This window comes from Moschus berezovskii, chromosome 9 (assembly GCF_049115385.1).
Source record: "Moschus berezovskii isolate FMDL1 chromosome 9, NW_MosBer_1.0, whole genome shotgun sequence".
NCBI classification, from domain to species: domain Eukaryota; kingdom Metazoa; phylum Chordata; class Mammalia; order Artiodactyla; family Moschidae; genus Moschus; species Moschus berezovskii.
In genome coordinates, this window is record NC_142468.1 from 61,171,470 (window position 1) to 61,193,092 (window position 21,623).

At 43.1% G+C, this 21,623-nt stretch overlaps 1 protein-coding gene across 2 annotated transcripts in view; it reads left to right on the forward strand.

The window, feature by feature from the left end:
* Positions 1 to 10,714: 10,714 nt before the first annotated feature.
* CDKL1 (cyclin dependent kinase like 1) overlaps positions 10,715 to 21,623 on the forward strand; it is a 53,924-nt gene continuing 43,015 nt past the window's right edge. Inside the window, exons 1-2 of one of the 2 annotated variants that reach the window (XM_055436067.2) lie at positions 10,715 to 11,136; positions 11,669 to 11,942. In XM_055436067.2, coding sequence (XP_055292042.1) covers positions 11,775 to 11,942 — 168 coding nt within the window. In that variant the 5' untranslated portion in view covers positions 10,715 to 11,136; positions 11,669 to 11,774. Of the gene's footprint in view, positions 11,137 to 11,668; positions 11,943 to 21,623 lie in introns of those variants that run through there. The other variant, XM_088839732.1, reaches the window with a different exon arrangement.

Below are 21,623 nucleotides of genomic sequence, written 5' to 3' on the forward strand. Positions count from 1 at the left end.
GCATAATGTGGTGGGAAGAGAGTGCTCTACCAGTGGGAAGTACTTGGCTTTCTGAGTGGAAACCCCTGGGAATGTTGCTTAGTTCTCTGAGTGAAGAAAAAAAAATGTTTTTCCTTGATTGGCAAGTGGTGAAGTGAAGTGAAGTCGCTCAATCGTGTCTGACTCTTTGCGATCCCATGGACTGTAGTCTACCAGGCTTCTCTTTTCATGGGATTTTCCAAGCAAGAGTACTGGAGTGGGTTGCCAAGTGAGTCTAAATTTACCTATGTTGTCAGTGTTGAATACAGTTGAATGTAAATGAAATTTCCACCTGAAAACAGTACACAGAGATTATTAGTATCGTAACAGTAATAATTAAAGCCAGCATGGTTATAACTTTCATTATGTAAATGAAATTCCCACCTGAAAACAGTACAGAGATTATTAGTATCGTTAACAGTTATAATTAAAGCCAGCATGGTTATAACTTTCATTTAATATTCACAGCTTTAAGAAGTATCTGACTTCTATCTTGCAGATGACACAAATGAAGCCTAAGGAAGTTGAGTAACTTGCTTCACAGATGGTTCATAGTAGAGCTGGATTTGATCCCAGGCAGTCTGGCTCTGGAGTTCATGCTCTTACTGGGAGCATCAAGTCAGATGATACTGTAGAAAAATTAATATGCTACTGCTCAAGGGGAAAGATTTCTTATCATTTAGAGGGGATATTAGTTAATTCATCTTTTTTACAAGGACCTACACTTCATGGGAAATAGATGGGAAAACAGTGGAAACAGTGTCAGACTTTTATTTTTTGGGGCTCCAAAATCACTGCAGATGCTGATTGCAGCCAGGAAATTAAAAGACGCTTACTGCTTGGAAGGAAAGTTATGACCAACCTAGATAGTATATTAAAAAGCAGAGACATTACTTTGCCAACCAAGGTCCGTCTAGTCAAGGCTATGGTTTTTCCAGTGGTCATGTATGGATGTGAGAGTTGGACTGTGAAGAAAGCTGATCGCCGAAGAATTGATGTTTTTGAACTGTGGTGCTGGAGAAGACTCTTGAGAGTCCCTTGGATGGCAAGGAGATCCAACCAGTCCATTCTAAAGGAGATCAGTCCTGGGTGTTCATTGGAAGGACTGATGCTAAAGCTGAAATTCCAATACTTTGGCCACCTCATGCGACGAGTTGACTCACTAGAAAAGACTGATGCTGGGAAGGACTGGGAGCGGGAGGAGAAGGGGACGACAGAGAATAAGATGGCTGGATGGCATCACCAACTCTGTGGACATGAGTTTGAGTGAACTTCGGGAGTTGGTGATGGACAGGGAGGCCTGGCGTGCTGTGGTTCATGGGGTCGCAAAGAGTCGGACACGACTGAGTGACTGAACTGAACTGAACTGAACTGAACACATGGATTCATTTTAGATGCCTCACCATAATATCTTACTACTAATATTTAACAATGAGCCATTCTTATGAAAGCTATTTACAAGAATAGGATTTGCCCATGTGAGTCATAACTATGATCTTCATTTAATCCTTGGCATGCATGCAGCTTAAAGGTGATTTTATGAAACTATTCAGATCTTTTGGATCAATAAATGCCTAAAAACTCAAAGGTTGACATGGAAAATGTATCCAGGGTGCCAGAGGTTTGTGTTTGTACAAAGAGTTATTTAGACATCGATGAATAAGCATCATAAAGTTTCTGAAGAGAAGGGATAGTTGAGAAGACTTAGAGTATTAACTCCATTCAAGAAACGTATACATTTCTAAAAGAAGCTGTGTGAAAAGAGTCTCACTTTAAGAATATTTCTTAAATGCAAATAATTTCTACTTCCTGCCCCCTTCCTCCACCTTGTCTCACTCATGAATATTTGTTTTGATACTGGGTTTTGGCTCAGACGGTAAAGCATCTGACTACAGTGCGGGAGACCTGGGTTCGATCCCTGGGTCAGGAAGATCCTCTGGAGAAGGAAATGGCACCCCACTCCAGTACTCTTGCCTGGAAAATCCCATGGATAGAGGAGCGTAGTAGGCTACAGTCCATGGGGTCGCAAAGAGGCGGACAGGACTGAGCACTTCACTTTCTTAAGACAGATTTACATTTCTTTAACATGTCATTAGAGCTATCTAGTTAGAAGCCACAGTATGGGTAGAAAGGATACAATTCAGAATTGAGACCCAGGTTCTAGGTCTGTTTGTTATCTAGAACAGATTTGGTTTTTGACTGTGGGAAAAGTCATTTAGAGTTTCTGTATCTGTTTCCTCAAATGCTGGATGTGCCCTCTCTCCACAGAACCTGGTGAAGTGTTCTGAGAAGCAAAAAAATTACAATGCTAATTCTAGCCCTCCAGGTTCTCACATCTCCTTTCCTCCAGGGAAGACACTCGCCAGGAGAGACAGGCAAGCGGCTGTGAGCGCTGAGACAGTGTTTGATCTCCAGGAAGTCTCCTCTCAGCCTCCAGAGCCCAGTGTGGTGTCTGACCCAGGTCAGCCCCCAGTACAAGTCTGCTTCCCAAACAGCTATTTCTGTGTCACAGCTTTAAGCTGAGGTTAAGAAAGCAATTAGTATTCTTTCTTATTTATTGTCTCATAAATTTTTTGGAAATTTATCTTTTTCCTAGAATATAATGATTCAAAAATCATGTAAACCCAGAAATGTCCGCAGATTGCCTATAATTAAGTGTGGTTAGCAGTCATCTGTCCAAAGTGGCACAGAGATGTATACCTTGCAACCTGGAGACTTAGTCGCTGAATAAGTCTCACTTATACATTATCTTACCCACTGGTGGCCCAGAGCCAACCACATAAATCCTCCAGGGTTTCATGTTAATATTGCTGAGCTCTCACAGAATTTGAGTTCTTTGGCAAAGTACTGGTGGTTATTTTAAAATCTGAAAATGCAAAACAGTATTGACAGTGTTAAAAGCATTGACATTGTAGACTCAGAAACAAAGAAAGTCTTCAGAAGAAGAGGTGCTTTAAAAGAATGGTTTATCATGTATTAAATGCAATGAGTATTTAAAGGGAAGATACACACAAAATAAGGTTATGTTGATTAGGGATGAAAACATTTTATTCTGTTGTTGGTTGTGCCTATATAGAAAGTCAAGAATGATAGGATTTTATTTTATTTAAATTGATTTTCCAGCATTTACACTGATTCACCTTTGCTATCTCCAGATAAAGGGGAAAGTTATTTACTACCTGGTTTTGTAATGTTTAAGCAGTGATTGGTTGGGAAGAACTGGCTGACACCTGGCTTCTCTTTAGGTTGTTCACAAGATGTTCTTAGTTGTAACTCCATTTTCCAATGCCAGAGAGTGAGCTTTGAAAACAGATAAGAGTTGGGTTTGAAACCTGCCATCAATCCTGGATAGCTGGGTGGCTTCATCTATGTGGATCAACCTCTCAGAGCCTCAGCATCTTCTTTAGTAAAATGGGGTATTCATGGTTAATAATTCTGACCAATTAACAAATCCAATCGCAGAAGACTGTTATAAAGATTAGAGATAATGTGAATATTGAGCCTGAAACAGCAGTACCACTAAAGGATAGTTTTTAACTTTTCTGTATGTGCCCTGGAAACCATTTCTGCTGCTGCTGCTAAGTTGCTTCAGTCGTGTCCAACTCTGTGCGACCCCATAGACGGAAGCCCACCAGGCTCCCCCGTCCCTGGGATTCTCCAGGCAAGACCACTGGAGTGGGTTGCCATTTCCTTCTCCAATACGTGAAAGTGAAAAGTGAAAGTGAAGTCGTTCAGTCGTGTCCGACTCTTAGCGACCCCATGGACTGCAGCCTACCAGGCTCCTCCATCCATTGGATTTTCCAAGCAAGAGTACTGGAGTGGGGTGCCATTGCCTTCTCTGGAAACCATTTCTAAATCCACCTAAAGCAGAGAAAGTAAGTTCAAAGTTCCTCAAGCAGCTGTACCATGTCATTTGAAGATTACAGTGACTAAGATCCTTTCGCTTACAGGAAACATAGTGTTGTTAGTGTTAGCCGCCCAGTCGTGCCCGACTCTTTGCGACCCCATGGACTGCAGCCCACCAGGCTCCTCTGTCCATGAGATTTTCCAGGCAAGGATACTGGAGTGGGTTGCCATTTCCTTCTCCAGGGGATCTTCCCAACCCAGGGATCGAACCCGGGTCTCCTGCACTGCAGGCAGATTCTTTACTGACTGAGCTATAAGGGAAGCCCCATAAGTGAGGGGGGAAAAGCTTGAAGCATTGTCCTGGTTTTGGCACTCAGATGAGACCTCATCATTCTGCTCAACCTCACCAAGGTCTGCTCTTCAGAACTGAGAGCTGCACACAGAGGAAGTTGCTGAGCCACTGTGATAAGGAAGCATAATGACAGGACTTACTTTCCTGGTAACTTTGAAAAAAAGAAAGGTTTTTAACCTTGCATAAGAACTTGTGTCAACTCCCAATGTCCTGTACATTAACTCAAGAATCCTGACAATCACTCCTATTGTGTGAGGTGTATTTGCAAAAGGGTTAGGAGCAAAGGTTCTGGAGTCAGACTGCCTTCATTCTAATCCTCACATCACAACTCACTAGCTTTGTGTCCTGAAACACAAGACTTTTCCATTCTGAAACTCATTTTCCTCACCTGACACCCAGGATAATATTGATGCCCATCTCCTAGGGCTGTTGGAAGGCTCATTTACAATATTAGCACAATGCTTGTCACGAAGTAAGTACTAGTTAAATAATTATTGCTGTTGTTGGTCGGCCAATAATAATTCTCTTGCACAAAATCAAACACCAGTAAGAAGGTGGAAATCCTGGTCTTCTGACTCCAAATCCCAGGCTCTTTCTCTTACCATGCGTTACTCTACTGAATGTTTATTGCTTTGTTAAATGATTAAAATACCAATGTACTGTTTGTGTTATCCATTGACACTGAAGTATTCTCTCTGATTATGCAGTGCAAATCAAAGATCGCTATAAATAGAAAATAATAATGTTGTTTCACTGTTCTTTGCACTTGCTTGAGAAAAAGAACTCACATATCACACTATGTCTTACCCTCCCAGAAACCCTGCTTCCTGGGAGTTATAATTCTTTGATATGTGTGCTCAGTCGTGTCCAACTCTTTGTGACCCTATGGACTGTAGCCTGCCAGGCTCCCCAGGCTCCTCTTCTGGGACTTTTCAGGCAAGAATACTGGAGTGGGTTGCCATTTCCTACTCCAGGGGATCTTCCCAACCCAGGGATCGAACCCACATCTCTTGCATAGCCAGCTGGATACTTTACTACTGCGCCATCTGAGACGCTATAATTCTTCAATATCAAAACCAATTTCAGTCTTGCCAGCTGAAAGGACTGACTGCAGTTCGACAGTGTGGAGGTCATACTATCCCTCCATTTGGGGCCAGATGGTGACATCAACTGTTTGTCTCCCTTTCACAGTTGTTCTCTCCTATTTTGCTCCAACTTCCTGCAGATACAACAGCTGGTATAGCTGCAGATCCCACCAGCTTTCTGGTTCATTGATTGCTGCTGCTGCTGCTGCTGCTGCTAAGTCACTTCAGTCATGTCCGACTCTGTGCTACCCCATAGACGGCAGCTACCAGGCTCTGTCGTCCCTGGGATTCTCCAGGCAAGAACACTGGAGTGGGTTGCCATTTTTTTCTCCAGTGCATGAAAGTGAAAAGTGAAAGTGAAGTCACTCAGTCGTATCCGACTCTTAGCGACTCCACGGACTGCAGCCTACCAGGCTCCTCCGTCCATGGGATTTTCCAGACAAGAGTACTGGAGTGGGGTGCCATTGCCTTCTCCAGATTCATTGCTTAGTTCAGTTCAGTTCAGTCACTCAGTCGTGACTGACTCTTTGCGACCCCATGAATCATAGCATGCCAGGCCTCCCTGTCCAACACTAACTGCCAGAGTTCACTCAAACTCCTGTCCATCGAGTTGGTGATGCCATCCAGCCATCTCATTCTCTGTCTTCCCTGTCTCCTCCCGCCCCCAATCCCTCCCAGCATCAGACTCTTTTCCAGTGAGTCAACTCGTCGCATGAGGTGGCCAAAGTATTGCAGTTTCAGCTTTAGCATCAGTCCTTCCAATGAACACCCAGGATTGATCTCCTCTAGAATGGACTAGTTGGATCTCCTTGCAGTCCAAGGGACTCTCAAGAGTCTTCTCCAGCACCACAGTTCAAAAGCATCAATTCTTCGGCGATCAGCTTTCTTCACAGTCCAACTCTCACATCCATACATGACCACGGGAAAAACCATTGCTTAGTTAGGCTTAAATAACTGTATGCTTGCTTCCTACTTCACTTCTGGGCTTGGCAACACTCCAGGCTCCTTGGGTACTGAACCTTGTGAAGTCCGTAAATTAATTTTCCAGACTAGCCTGGAATGAACTTCAGACAAGGTAGCTCTGGAGAAATTCACATTAACTTTTTTCACCTCGTTTAAAAATAATTTTTCAAATTGTCAAATAGAAACATTCACCAACATAGACCATATTCTGGGCCTTAAAACAAACCTCAACACATTTCAAAGAATTTAAATCACACAAAAGGATTTCTATGAAAGCAACCAAATTAAACTAGAAATCAACAGCAGAAAGACATCTGGAAAATCTCTTTGAAAAACAGATGGTTGGAAATTAAACAACACAGTTCAAAATAACCCATGGATCAGATAGGAAGTCATGAGGGGAACTATAAAATATCAAGCTGAATGAAAATGAAAATACAACATATTAAAATGTCAGGGATGCATATAAAGTCTTGCTTAGAGGAAAAATTATGGCATTAAAGACTTATATTAGAAAAGAAAGACCTAAAATTAGTGATTTAAGCTTTCATCTTAAAAAACTAGAAAAAGCAGTTAAAAGCAAAGCAAGGAGAAGGAAGAAAATAATAAAAGAGATGAAATCAATGAAATTGAAAGACAACAGAAGAAGTCAATTAAATCAAAAGCTGTTTCTTTTTAAAAATCAATAAAACTGATAAGCCTTTGTCAAACTGATCAGGAATAAGAAGGGGAAAAAAATACCCTTCAAATTACTAATATAAAAAATGACAAGAACTTCCCTAGTGGCCCAACGGTTAGGATGCTGAGTTTCCATTGCATGAGGCAGATGTTTAATTACTGGTCAGGGAATTAAGATCCCTCATGCTTCAAGGCATGGTCAAAAAGTAGGAAAAAAAATTTCTTAATTACAGAGAGAACACTATTATATAAGGGATAATAATGTAATGCTATTATATAAGAACAACTTTATGCCCATAAATTCAAATATCTAGATGAAACAGACAAATTCCTTGAAAGACATAAACTCTCAAAGCTCACTCAAGAAGAAATAGATATCCTGAATAATGCATGCTAAGTTGCTCAGTCATGTTTGACTCTTCACGGCCTTTTGAACTGTTGCCCACCAAGTTCCTCTGTCCATGGGATTCTCCAGGCAAGATTACTGAAATGAGTTGTCATGCCCTCCTCCAGGGGATCTTGCTGACCCAAGGATCAAATTCTCATCTGAATAGTACTATATTTTAATAAGGAAGTAAAATTTGTAATGAAAAACATTTCAACAATGAAAATTCCAGGTGACTCTACTAGCAAATTCTACCAAACGTGTAAGAACTAAATAATACCAATTTAATAAAAACTTTTCCAACTCATTTTATAAGATCAGTATTACGTTGATACCCAAACAGACAAAAACATGAAAATAAAACGATAGATATCTCTCAGAAACAAGGTAAAATTATTAATAAAATATTATTAGTAAACTCCAGGAATGCATCAAAGTGATAGAACACTATAACCAAGCTTGTTTTATCCCAGGAACATAAGGTTGATTCAACATTTTAAAATCAAAGTAATTCACTACATCTAGAGACTAAGCACAGAGAAGGCAATGGCAAGCCACTCCAGTACTCTTGCCTAGAAAATCCCATGGACGGAGGAGCCTGGTGGGCCACAGTCCATGGGTCGCTACTAGTCGGACGTGACTGAGTGACTTCACTTTCACTTTCCACTTTCACGTATTGGAGAAGGAAATGGCAACCTACTCCAGTGTTCTTGCCTGGAGAATCCCAGGGACGGGGAAGCCTGGTGGGCTGCCGTCTATGGGGTCGCACAGAGTCAGACACGACTGAAGCGACTTAGCAGCAGCAGCAGCAGCAGAGACTAAGCAAGAAAAATCATATTATTATTTCAATAGATGCAGCAAAGTATTTGACGAATTCACCATACATTCATTATTCAAACAAAACAAACAAAAAACATCTTTCAGCCAATTGGAATTTTTCCCAATCTAATAAATAGCTTCTCTGTTAGTTATTTACTGCTGTGTAACAACCCCCAAACATATATACCAAACAATTATTGTCTTACAGTTTATGGAGGTTAGGAGTCTGGGTATGACTTAGCTGGTGCCTCTAAACCAAAGCTTCTCACAAAAATGAACTCACATTGTCTGCTGGGGCTACAATGTCATCTGTAGGCTCACTGGAGTGGGGATGGTGGTAGGGAGATCCACTTCCAAGCTCATTCACAAGATGGTTGGCAGGATTCAGTTCCTCACAGAATGCTGGATTGAGTGCCTACCGTCTTCTTGGCTATTGGTCTCCTCAATTCCTTGCCATAGGGCAGTTCACATCACGGCATTTGGATTCCCTCAGAGGAAGTGAGTGAGAGAGTACAAGAGAAAACTCAAGGCAGAAGTCATAGTCTGTTTTTAAGCTAATCTCAGAAATGATATGCCATTACTTTAAACATATTTTATTCCTTAGAAGCGAGTCACCAGGTCAAGCCTACATTGAATGGAAGGGCATGAATACCATGAAGCAGAGATCATTGCGGGCCATCTTAGAGACTGCCTACAGGGAAATCTAGTTAGTGCAAGATACTTGGTGGTGCAAGATTGAATGTTTTCATCCTAAGATCAGTAGTAGGCACATATGCTCTCACCACTCGTATTTGATATCACACTGGAGGACGTACTAAGTGCAAGAAGGCAAGGAAAATAAATAAGAAGCATACCACTTAGGAAGAACAAAAACTGTCCCTATTCAGAGATGACATGATTGTCTACAGAGAAAACCTCAAGGAATTTACAAAAACCTTCCGGAACTTTTAAGTGAGAAAACAGCTGACAAATTAGCATATGAAAAACTGCTCAGTGTTAGTCATTCAGCTCAGTTCAGTCGCTCAGTTGTGTCCGATTCTTTGCGATCCCATGAATCACAGCACGCCAGGCCTCCCTGTCCATCACCAATTCCCGGAGTTCACTCAAACTCATGTCCATCGAGTCGGTGATGCCATCCAGCCATCTCATTCTCTGTCGTCCCCGTCTCCTCCCGCCCACAATCCTTCCCAGCATCAGAGTCTTTTCCAGTGAGTCAACTCGTCGCATGAGGTGGCCAAAGTATTGCAGTTTCAGCTTTAGCATCAGTCCTTCCAATGAACACCCAGGACTGATCTCCTTTAGAATGTACTGGTTGGATCTCGTTGCAGTCCAAGGGACTCTCAAGAGTCTTCTCCAGCACCACAGTTCAAAAGCATCAATTCTTCGGCGATCAGCTTTCTTCACAGTCCAACTCTCACATCCATACATGACCACTGGAAAAACCATAGCCTTGACTAGACAGACCCTGGGGAAATGCAAATTAAAACCACAAGAAGAAGTGAATACCAAGTGTTGGCAAAGATGTAGAGTAATTGGAACACTGCTGGCAGGAATGTAAAATGGTAGAGTCACTTTATTTTGTCAGTCACTTACAGTAATATATACTTAACATATGACCCAGCAGTACTCCTCCTATGCATTATTTTCTCAAGAGAAGTGAAAACATATGTTCTCACAAAAGACCATACACTAATATTTATAGTGGTTTGGTTTATAATCACCAAAACTGGAAACAACTCAAATGTTCAGTTGGGAATGGATAAACAATATCCATACAATGGACTACTACTCAGTAATAAAAAGGAAGGAACTAGTGATAAATGCAACATGGATGAATCTCAAATATATTAAATGAAAGAAGCTTAGCCTCAAAAGGCTATATAATGTATAATTCCATTTATATGACATGCTGGAAGAGGCATAACTATGGAGTCAGAAAACACAATTTGCAAACAATTTTGGGGGGTTCACAGACCACCTCTAGCCCATCCCTGAACCCCATCCATATGCCACTCCATTTTCAAGGCAGCCACCAAACTCTTTCCTCCTAACTGCAGCTCCTTCCTGAACCCTATCCAGATTTACATTTAGTGACATTCTGCTTGGCACAGGATTGGTCCCCATTTCATAGACAGTATGAAAATATTCTGTCTTCAGCTATTGTTTCCAGGGCAACATTTATCTTGATCCTGGGCATATGGAATGGAAAAGATGATAAAGTACTGAGGCAATGTGCCCAGTGGCAAGTTAGCATATTTTGAGATTTCTCCCAGGTCCATTCATTTTCCTTTACTGTGCTCAGACCAGAGCAAGTAGGAGCCAGTTGGGAGAAGGATGTAAATAAGGACTGTTAAGACAAGGCAGGCTCTATGAGCCTCCATCTCCCAAGTTATAAGCCCAGCTCTAGTGGAACCGTCCCCCCACCTCCACCGCCCTGCAAGCTTGTGTGAACGAAGTGTAGACTGTTGCAGTCACCATTCTTCCACTTTTCCTCTATCCCTTTCTCTCACTCATTCATTCCTCACCGGCTGCTACAGCACTGACCAGGACAGACACAGAGCCTGCCCTAAAGGCGTTTACAGTCCCGCAATAGGAGGTCAGAGTTATCACCCCGCGCGGAACAGGCTGCGAGGGAAGTGGGAGTGGGGCGTGGGGTGGGGGGTGCGGCTCCCAGCGCAGGCGTCTTTGCAGCAGACTGCCAGAGCTGCGTTTTCCACGACCTGCTGGAGTTTGCCATCTTGCAGTCCTCCTCTCCCGGGGCAGAAGGCCACGCACAGCTCCTCCCGGGTCCCGAGGGCCGCCCACCCGGGCCTCTGGCCGCAGAGCTCGGCGGCCGGGTCTAGGAGGGACGCCTCTGGGCGCGGCGGCCCCGCCCTGGCCAGCCTGGGGCGGAGGCCGGTTCCCATAGGGATCGCGGGCCGGCGGGCTGCGACAGAGCGGGGCCAGAGTCGGCGAGGCTGGAGCGAGGCCGGCGGGGCGGCCGCGGCGCCGTGAGTCCCGGGCGGGGAGGGAGGCGCGAGCCAGGCCGCCACGTGGCGCCGCACGAGGCTGCGCGGCGCCGGCCAGAGCTCGGGTGCGGAGCGGGGGCGACGTAGGAGGGTCTCCCCCCGGCCCCGCGCGGCGGCAGGACGGCGTTGCCGGGCCCCCTGCGGCCCTACCTCGCGGGGCTCTCCCCTCCCGCCCCGCCGCCCCCGCGGGGACTCGGGCGGTGTCTTCTTGCCGAAAGGAAACGAGACCCGATTTTAGAACCGGGGAAGCCCTTAACCTTCCAGGTCCTCCAGCCAGCTCATGTGTCTTAGATCGGATGAACCTGACATTGAAAAGATAGTCTTACCACTCGGCTCGTTTTAGGATGACAGTTTACATTTTAACTTTCAGGGTATACAACAGAGGATTAAAGTTGAATTACCAAAGGCAGCTGACTCCAGGCTGTTGTCTGACCGAGTGGCCACGGCTGAGGGGCGAGGGTTTAAGGGCTGGGTTGATTCCTAAGTGTGTAACAACTGCAGTCTTCTGTCTTAGGTCCTTGACAAAGACCCATCTTTGAGTGGGGCTGTTCATGCCAGTATTTACTAAGAGACGTTTTCAAACTATGTGAAGATCCATTTTAAGAATTTATTCATCAGTGATGGAGAAGTATGAAAAAATTGGGAAAATTGGTGAAGGATCCTATGGAGTTGTTTTCAAATGCCGAAACAGGGACACAGGTCAGATTGTGGCCATCAAGAGGTTTCTGGAATCAGAAGATGACCCTGTCATAAAGAAAATCGCCCTTCGAGAAATCCGCATGCTCAAGGTAATTTGTTTAAGGTGAATTTTCAGGAACTAAAAAAAAAAAATAAAGTGAGTCATGTTATATGAAATAAATGCGTTGCGATGTGCTCACATCTTCCTTCACAGACTTTTGTCCTCAGTGATACAGATGGGGTGTCTGTGCACCAGTCATCAATTGTATAATGAATTAGAAAGTCATAGGTGTGGGGAAAGATGTTGTTCACTTTCAGACTTGCTGTGGGATATTTTATTTTTCTTCCCGGTAGCTTCTTTCACATGTCACCTATAGATCTGGTTCCTCAAGAATCATCAACTTTAACAGTACAGGAACTTTCCACAACTCCAGTCTGCTGGTGTGCATGATTTTTAAACTTCTGGGCTAGCGTCTGTTGATATTATTAGTCTGTGAAGAGAATTAATCATTCACCTGTTTTCAAACTCCCAGGAAGCTGACAGGTTCTCATTACACCTCGCATTGATGTACTGCTGAGCTTCATAATGTCTTTGTCTTGTCTCTAGAAGAAAGATTTTTCTGTAAGTGAAATGATTGCTTTAAAAATGTTTACTAGTTAGCTCTTGGAGACCATGATACTTGGAGGGGGTGAGTGTTTATTACAAGCTGAAAGTATCTTTTTCCTGAAATGGAAATGAAGAAGGAAAGTATTTTTCCTTCATGTTTTTATTTCTGTGAAGATGAACTCCAAATCCTGCCTTATGTGGACCTGCAGTGAACACAGTGGAGGTTAACTTTCAACAGATTAACTTTCTCTGTTGGGTCTGGTTTTAAACAGGACCTCTGTGTTCTGACAAGTGTAAGTGACTATCCAACAAGGAAGAGCAGCCTCATGGGGGCTGAGTGGAATATCTGGGGAGTCTCCTCTTACCTCTGCTTCTCCCTTTTCTCCAGGGCTCTCTAAATTCTTCTCTCCTGTGAATTAAGTGGGTGGGGTTATCGCTGGACCCCGAATAGGAAGTAGCAGGGTTCAGATAAATTAAAACGGGTGGATAACAGGAAAACGTTCTCTATTTAGGTCTAGGACATTTTCACCAGCAGAATGTTTTCAGTTCGAGAAGACACTTCTAAAGCCCCGGTGCAATGCTCCCTAGGGCAGAGTGAGACAGCAGTGTTTGCCCATCTCCCTGGACTCCCTGCGCTCCCCCCTCTCTACACAGGGAGATGGTCTCATGGTTTTTCTGGGGCCCATGGGCGTTTTTCACTTTCTCAGGCTTTCCCTAGAGGAGAAGGTGATCATTGAATTTCAAAGGGGTTCATTTACTCCAAAGAAAAGTCAGTCTGTTTCTAGTGGAGAGATACTCTTTTTCTGATTCTGAAGGTCACCTGCGGGTGCCTCTCTGAAGCCTCTCACTGTTCTCTAGCAGTATGGTGTTTATAAGTTTAGTCTCTGAATTAATTCACTTTTTCCAGGATGGGGGCCTCGCCTCTCCAGGATCTGAGGGCCTCACCTCAGATCTCTGTGTCAACCACTTGGCATGTAATACACTTCCAATAAATGTTATTGTTGAATTGAAAAAAAGATGTTAACAAAATAAGCTCCTAGAAACTGTAGGTTGGGACTTCCCTGGTAATCTAGTGATTCAGGCTCTGTGCTTCCACCGCAGGAGTTGGGGATTCGATTCCTGGCCTGGGAACTAAGGTCCCATATGCCCTATGGCACAACCGAAAAAGGAAGCGTAGGTGTTGCCAATAAATGAGGAAGTCAGATGTGTTTTCTTGAATAACTGAATCTTGATGTCCTCTGAAGGATAGGTGTGTATGCAGGACCCTGATTTCAAGGCACACAACACTCCATTCCCCAAACTCAAGGGCACAGCTGTAGACTCCCCTGGTCTGTATGAATTGATGGGACTAGATTATCAGTAGAACCTGTCCCTTCAAACCCTAACTTGTCTGAATTCTTGATATTCTTAACACATAATGGGTGCTTAAATATTTGCTGATTAAATGAATTGAGGGTTTGTTAAATCAAGTCATATTTTTTCCATGTATTTATTCAGTAAATATTTATGGAGTCTCATTATACCTAAAATAATGCTTGCATTAAAGTGTACATCCTGTCTTACAGATGTTTAACTGGTGGGAGATGAATTCTCCCTCAGCTTTCACTCCCAGTAGACTGAGTTCCTCATGGGCAGGGCCTGTGTCTTTCACCTTGTGTTCCCATGCCTGGCATGAGCCCTCTAAATAAAGTGCTTGGAGGCTTGTTTGAACTAGACTTTGAAATGTTTAGGGAAGCATGGAATGAGAGATAAGGTGTTCAGGGCAGACAGTCCCTGCTAGGGAGAAAAAAAAAGGTGCATAGTGGAAAGCAGTATATGGAGGGAACACAAGTAATAACCCCAAAGTCTTAGCCAAAATCCTGCTGGGTGCTAACAGGCCTGGGAGAAAGGAGAAGGAAAGGAAGCCTGTATCCATTAAGAAGGGGTGTGAGGAATTTCCTGGAATACAGATCTGGCCCTGGGATAAGTGATGGTTTGCACGTCCATGTACCTGGGTCCCAGATGGCTTTGGGGTTTGGAACCTGCCTTGGGGACATGTTGTTGTCCATGAGAACAGGAAATTGGTAAGGTCTAGTTTCGTGCTTAGGGCCCCGTCTGAGCTGTATTGAAGGCATTGCTGCATTGACCACGGAAGGGGAATACTAAACTGGGAACGAAGCACAGTTCTGTGAACTCAAGGGCTTACTGAATGTACATTCCTAGGGTTTTCCTTGCATACCCCTCACAGAGTTGAGGCTGTTAATGACCTTTGCTAAGGTCAGGAACTAGGACAACTGAGGCTAAAGGTATCTTAGTGACCTTAGTGGGTGAGATTGGTCAAGGGCTGAACCCCAGACTGCCTTTATTGTGATAAGGAAAAGCAGATATAGAAGACCAGATATAGAAGGCTTCAAATGCCAGGCTGAAGAGTTAGGCTTTCACCTGAAAAGAGGGAAACCAGCAAAGATTTTTTTAGTAGAAAGTTATCATTTGCAGACTTTTAAATTTCATGAATCAATAAACTTCAAAAAAAATTTTTTTTACAGATTGGGTGGTCAACATTTGAAGAAACTAGTTTATCACCATTACTTCATAAACAAAAGGACATTTTGATATTTTTTAAAAACTAGGAACAGTATAACTTTAGGAAAAATCAGTCTTCCTGAGAGAGTAGTTGATAACTAAGACGTCTCTCTGTATATACGTTTCTCTGGCATATGAGAGTATACAAGTACAACAGTGTATGTGTGTTTGAGAGAGAGATCATTGCCCCTATTTTCCCCATTTCACTATCCACTGATGAAAATGCAGACTTCATTTGTTTTGTGCAGCCTAAATGTCACAAAAGTTATTACTATGTCTGAGAACAAAACTACCTGGATCAGATGATGTCTTACTCTTAGATCTATCTATCTGATACAACAAAATTCTAATACTATAGAAGAAACGAATGGCCCCTTGGATTTTATAGTATAGTAGAGTTTGGCATGTGTCTATCCTCAGAGAATTGTATGTTTTTAAAACCATTTATTTAATGACTTAAAGCAACTCCTAATAATTGCTACTGGACTCTTTTAAAAATTACAGTTGTTTCCATTAAGCAGATAAGATCATGGGAGTGAACTGTCCAGCAGTCAATTGCTTAATTATTAAGGCAGCACATCTATAGTGTTTCCTGTTCTTGATGTGAAGCGTATATGAAGATGTAACCATCCACTGGTAAATGGTTTTAAGGATGAAAATTATTATCAAGAAACCAAATTTGCTAATATTTTTAGAAAACATATTTTTCTGAACATTTGAAACACTTTTCAAAGAGCATTACTTCATGCCACTTGGGGAAAAATAAGTATGACACGTTTTTATGAGATAAATTCAGTATTTGTGCTCATAAATTGCTTTCTAAATGTAATCCACTCTTCACCAAAAAGTCCTATTGCAGTCAACCCTTTAATGTTTTCATTTTGAATCTTATTTTTTCCAGGTTACATAATCAGGCTTTTAGAAAAATAAACAATGGCTCCAGTTAAAATTAGTGAGCCCAGGAACTTCCCTGGTGGTCCAGTGATAAAGAATCCACCTTGCAATGCAGGGGATTGAGCGTTTGATGCCTGGTCGGGGAACTAAAGTCTTACATGCTGAGGAGCTTGTAAGCCGGGGTGCCACAACTAGAGAATCCATGCGCCTCATGGAAAGATGCCATATGACACAGTGAAGTTCCAGTGTGCCGCAACTAAGGCTTGACACAGCCAAATAAATACATAAACTAAAGTAGTCAGCTCACACTCTAAAACAGCAGTGACAGAAATAAAATTATACTGCAGTGCCCAAGCACAAAGCAACTATCCCACCCTTTCTCAAACTCACTTTCCACTGTGGAAAAAAAAAGAAGTCAATATTTTCAGTCAGTGTTTTTTTGTTTGTTTATTTTTTAGTATTTATTTATCTGGCTGCACTGGGTCTTAGCTGCAGCATGTGAGACCTTTTAGTTGCAGCATATGAACTCTTAGGTGTGGCATGTGGGATCTAGTTCCCTGACCAGGGATTGAACTCAGGCCCCCTGCATTGGGAGCATGGAGTCTTAGCCACTGGACAACCATGGAAGTCCCTCAGTCAGTGGTTTTGATGGGACACGTGTGTGTAAGACAGTTGACTTGTGTTCATTTGGCATGAGCACAGGGATTTCTCCAGAACTCCTGCCATGCCCCAGGCACTGTTCTAGGTGTCTGTCCTCACAAATGAGAGACTCACAGTAAACAAATATGTCACGTGGTGAAAAATGAAGCAGGGGAAGGGGTTAAGGTGAGGGAAGGGCTTGCTTTTTTATACAGAGTGGTTAGGGAAAGCCTTCCTGATGAATGACATTTGAAGACATTCCAGAGGAGATGTGAAGGGGTGACTCTTGCAGCTCTTCAGGGAGAAAACATTCTAGGCAGGTGGAGGGTAGGACAGAGGCCCCAAGGGAAGATCAAGTGATGTGTTCTAGGTGTGGTCTGGTGTGTTGTAGAGCAAAGAGGAGAGTGTGCCTGGAGCAGGGTAAGCGGGGATGAGGGTCATGGAAGAAGATGTTACAGGGATGAGTGGGTCAGACGTGAGGGCCTTGTGGGCCATGGTAGGAACTGTGGGTTTTACTCCGAGTGAGATGGGAGCCATCAGAGAGTTTTGAGCAGAGGGGTGCCCAGGCATGTCTTATCCCAGAAGGGTTCGTCTAGCTGCTGGTTACCCCAGCTTCATGAGCAGGAAGCTCCGTTAGCAGACTGCTCGTGTGACTCAGGTGTGCGATGTTGGGGTTTGGGTCAGAGAGGCAGCAGTGGAGGTGGTCAGATTCAAGATATATTCAGAGAGGAGAGCACATAGGAATCTGATGGTTGGATGGGGAATCAAGAATGACTCCAGAGTTCTTCACTTGAAGCCCTGGAAGAACAAAGAGATCATTCACTGGTGGGGAGACCCAGGTGCAAATTTAGGGGAAAGAAAATCAAGAATTCTGTTTTGGAAATGTAATATTTGAGATGCAGACCCGCTGTAAAGTGGGTAATTAAATGCACAAGTCTGGCATTCAGGGAATAGTCTGGGGACCTTTCCACCATGGGGAGCAGAGAGACAAATACCAAAGATTGAGCCCTGGAGCTCCAGCATCTGGAGGTCAATAAGCTGAGGAACCAGCGAAAGAGGTAAGAAGGGGTGCTCTTTGAGGCAGGAAAATTTGAGGTCACTGTCCTTATGAGCTGAGGGAAGGGATTTTCCTGGGGTTCAGTGGTTCGGACTCCGTGCTTCCACTGCAGGGGGTTGGTTTCAGTCGTAAGATCCCACAAGCTCCATGGTGTGGCAAACAAAAGGCTGAAGGAAGCGAATGTTTCAAGAATGAGGCGCATTTGTTGAAGGTCACCTTTTGTACAGACTTAGAATTTGCCATTGGCTTTGAAAATATGAGGGTCATTTGAGATCTTAACGAGAGCTGTTTGGGTAGAGAGGTAGGAATGAAAGCTTTATCAGGGAGGGTTCCAGAGAAGAGCAGAAGAACAAAGTGAAGACAGTGATAGAGACAACTCTTCTGAGAAGTTTTATTAGAAAAGGAAACTGAGAAATGGGGCAGTATGTGCTGAGAAGGATGTGGCATCAAGGGAGAGGTTTTGAAGTTGTTTGTAATATGGAAGAAGTGAGTATGCTAATGGAGGGAGAGAACTCCTGGAGCCATGACCTTGGCTCTAGTCAAGGTAACTCACCTTGAGTTACCAACCGGGACTATGACCAAAACCAGCTATTATAGCATAATAAAAGACCAATTCAGGGACCAGTTAGGAGATTAGGCTACCTTTTCTTTTATTTGGAATGTTGCTATGTTCTTTCCCTGCTGCTGCTGCTGCTAAGTCACTTCAGTCGTGTCCGACTCTGTGCGACCCCATAGACGGCAGCCCACCAGGCTTCCCCGTCCCTGAAATTCTCCAGGCAAGAACACTGGAGTGGGTTGCCATTTCCTTCTCCGAGGTATGAAAGTGAAAATTGAAAGTGAAGTTGCTCAGTCATGTCCGACTCTCAGCGACCCCATGGACTGCAGCCCATCAGGCTCCTCCGTCCATGGGATTTTCCAGGCAAGAGCACTGGAGTGGGTTGCCAGTGCCTTCTCCGATGTTCTTTCCCTACACTCTCCTTAATCTTTAGGTAACAGGCCTAGAACTTCTTCTACCAGGATGTACAACAGCTGATTTGTGCTATGACACATGAACCCTTCAGGAAAGAATTCAACCCTTTTGCATAACTAGGGTTCAAACATACAAAGATATTTTAGATAGGAGGTCATGAGAGAGGCCAGGTTACAAAGCCAGGTTACAGAGAGAGAGACAACATTCCTGAAAGGAAATCATCTAAAATCAAGAAGGCTGGGACTTCCCTGGTGATCCAGTGGTTAAGAATCCGCCTGTCAATGCAGGGTACAGGGTTTCAATCCCTGGTCTGGGAAGTTCCCGTGTGCCATGGAGCAGCTAAGCCTGTGCACCACAACTCCAGAGCCCACCCACTGCAACTACTGAAGCCCATGCACCTAGAGCCTGTGTGCCTCAACAAGAGATGCCACTGCAATGAGAAGCCTGTGCACCACAATTGGAGAGTAGCCCCCGTTTGCCACAACTAGAGAAAAGCCATGTGCAGCAACAAAAACCCAGTGCAGCCATAAATGAAAAAATAAGATTTTGAAATATCCAAGACTACAGATTAGTTTTTTTTTTTTTTAAATGTCTGGCATCACAGACCTGTGGTGGGAAGTGGTCACTGCTTCTACATAAAGCAGGTGGCTGTACTTGAACCCAACCCAGCCCCTTGGGGAATATCTATGTGTCCAGTAGGAAAAAAGCTGTGTGGTTCGAAGCAAACATGAGCCAACTGGCCCAGAATCATTGGATTGCTAAGGTCCCAAGTCTCTAGGTTGCAGAAGCTTCTCTCTGTGGAATGCAAATGGTAGAAAGAATGTCAGCCAGCAGCTATGAGGTGCCAGCAGATGGTACAGGGGCCTATAAGTAGATCAGACCAATATCAGTCAAAATTTGTGATCACCCTCCTTCCCTGGTGGTTCGCATGGTAGAGTCTACCTGCAATGCGGGAGATCTGGGTTCTATCCCTGGGTTGGGAAGATCCCCTGGAGGAAGGCATGGCAATACACTCCAGCATTCTTGCCTGGAGAATCCCCATGGACAGGGGAGCCTGGTGGGCTATAGTCCATGGGATCGCAAAGAGTCAGATGAGACTGAGTGACTAAGCACTGCACAGCACACACACCCTCCTTCCAAAAGGTGAGAAAAGTTAGTGTGAGTGACAACGTGGAGAAGGAATCGTATTCCCATTTGGTGACCCAGTGGTCTTGGGTGAAACCCCAAGGATTGTTACCTAAGAAGCACAAATTACACTTTCAACAACCCTAGGAGGCAGACATTGCTATCCCATTTTACTGAAGGATGTAGGATGGTCAGTGCCTTGCTGTGGCCTCCTGGTAAGTGAGCTGGATGCAGACACAGTTCTATTGGTCCCCACATCCATGCCCTGCTGCTCCCACACCTTGCCAAACACTGTACTATTTCTGAAGTCTCCCAGTAACTGGTCCTCAGGATTTATCCTGCTCTTGCCTCCAGTGAGCCTTAGTTCAGAGACTCATGGAAACCTGGGGTTCTTACTGGAATATCAGTTCTTTCCAATTTTTGTTCTTTAACCCTATAGATTATTTTAGTAGGTACAAAGTTATGGTTTGCAACCCACAAAGGTGAGGATAAACATGGGGGTAAATGTCCATTTAAAACTTTACTGTGAACACTACAGTAAAGTTCATTGATTTTTTAAATGTGTATTTTAATTAATTAATTTATTGCTGCACTGTGTCTTCGTTGCTCTGTGGGCTACTCAGTAGTTGCAGTGCTCGAGCTTCTCATTGCCATGGCTTCTCTTGCAGTGGAGCACGAGCTCCAGGGCACACGGGGCTCAGTAGTTGTGGCACGTGGGCTCAGTAGTTGCAGCTCCCCAGCTCTAGAGCATAGGCTCAGTAGTTGTGGTGCACGGGCTTAGCTGCCCTGTGGCATGTCGGATCTTCCTGGATCAGGGATTAAACCTGTGTCTGCTGCATTGGCAGGATTCTTTACCACGGAGCCACCAGGAAAGCCCAAGTTCATTCATTCTTTTTTTTCCCTTAGTATATATATTTTAATGAAGCACAGTTGACCTATAATGGTTCGGGTGCACATCAAAGTGATTCAGTTATACATATACATATATATTATTTTTGAGATTATTTTAAATTATAATGTAATATTATATTATAATGTATATTATTATATTACATAATGTAATATTATAAGATATTGACTATAGTTCCCTGTGCTATACAGTAAACTTTTGTTGCTTGTTTGCATATCCATTTTTTTAAATTAGAAATCTATCATTCTATTCATACTAAGTCAAACAAGTGGAATCAAAATGTCATAAATGTTTTAATTAGGCAAAAATCCGTAAGTTTTCTAAAATATATGTATTATACCTACTATTTTTATATATGTATACAAAAGCTTTTCTACTATGCTTGATAAAGACTTGAGAAAGAACATCAAAAAAAAAGAAGAGATGGAGAAATTGGAAAACATAAACTAAATGAAATGGGAGCACTGAATATGAACTAGAAAAAGTGAAACAGACTAGATAAAAGTAAAAGATCATCATTTAGTCCAGTTGTTTTTAAACCCAGCTGCTCATTAGAAACATATCTGGAGCTTTGGAGAAATACTGGGCATTTGTATTTTTCAAAAAATTCCAGGATAATTCTGATGTGCATCTAGATTTTAAAAAGTTATTACAGGTTTTTCTATTAAATGATAGTTTTGGTGATATAGGATTCATTTATTTTTCTGTTGACAAATCATGATACAATGGTATTAAGTGAGTATTAGTTACATAATCACAATAGTAGAAGATGTTTATCAGTTTTCACAATCAATAACCAGACAAAAAATAAAAGTTAATTACAATTGCAAGCCATAATATGAACATGATTAACTTAACAATATAAAATAATTACAAACAATTTGGGAGGTCAAGCAAAGTGATGTGGTAAGTGGAAGTGCAGTTCATTCATTGTTAATGAGCAGTGTCACCCGCAAGAGGGTGAAAGTTGGTTCTTGGGAATTGGGGGTCCTAACTTTTTATTGTATAAAGCACGTATACATACAGT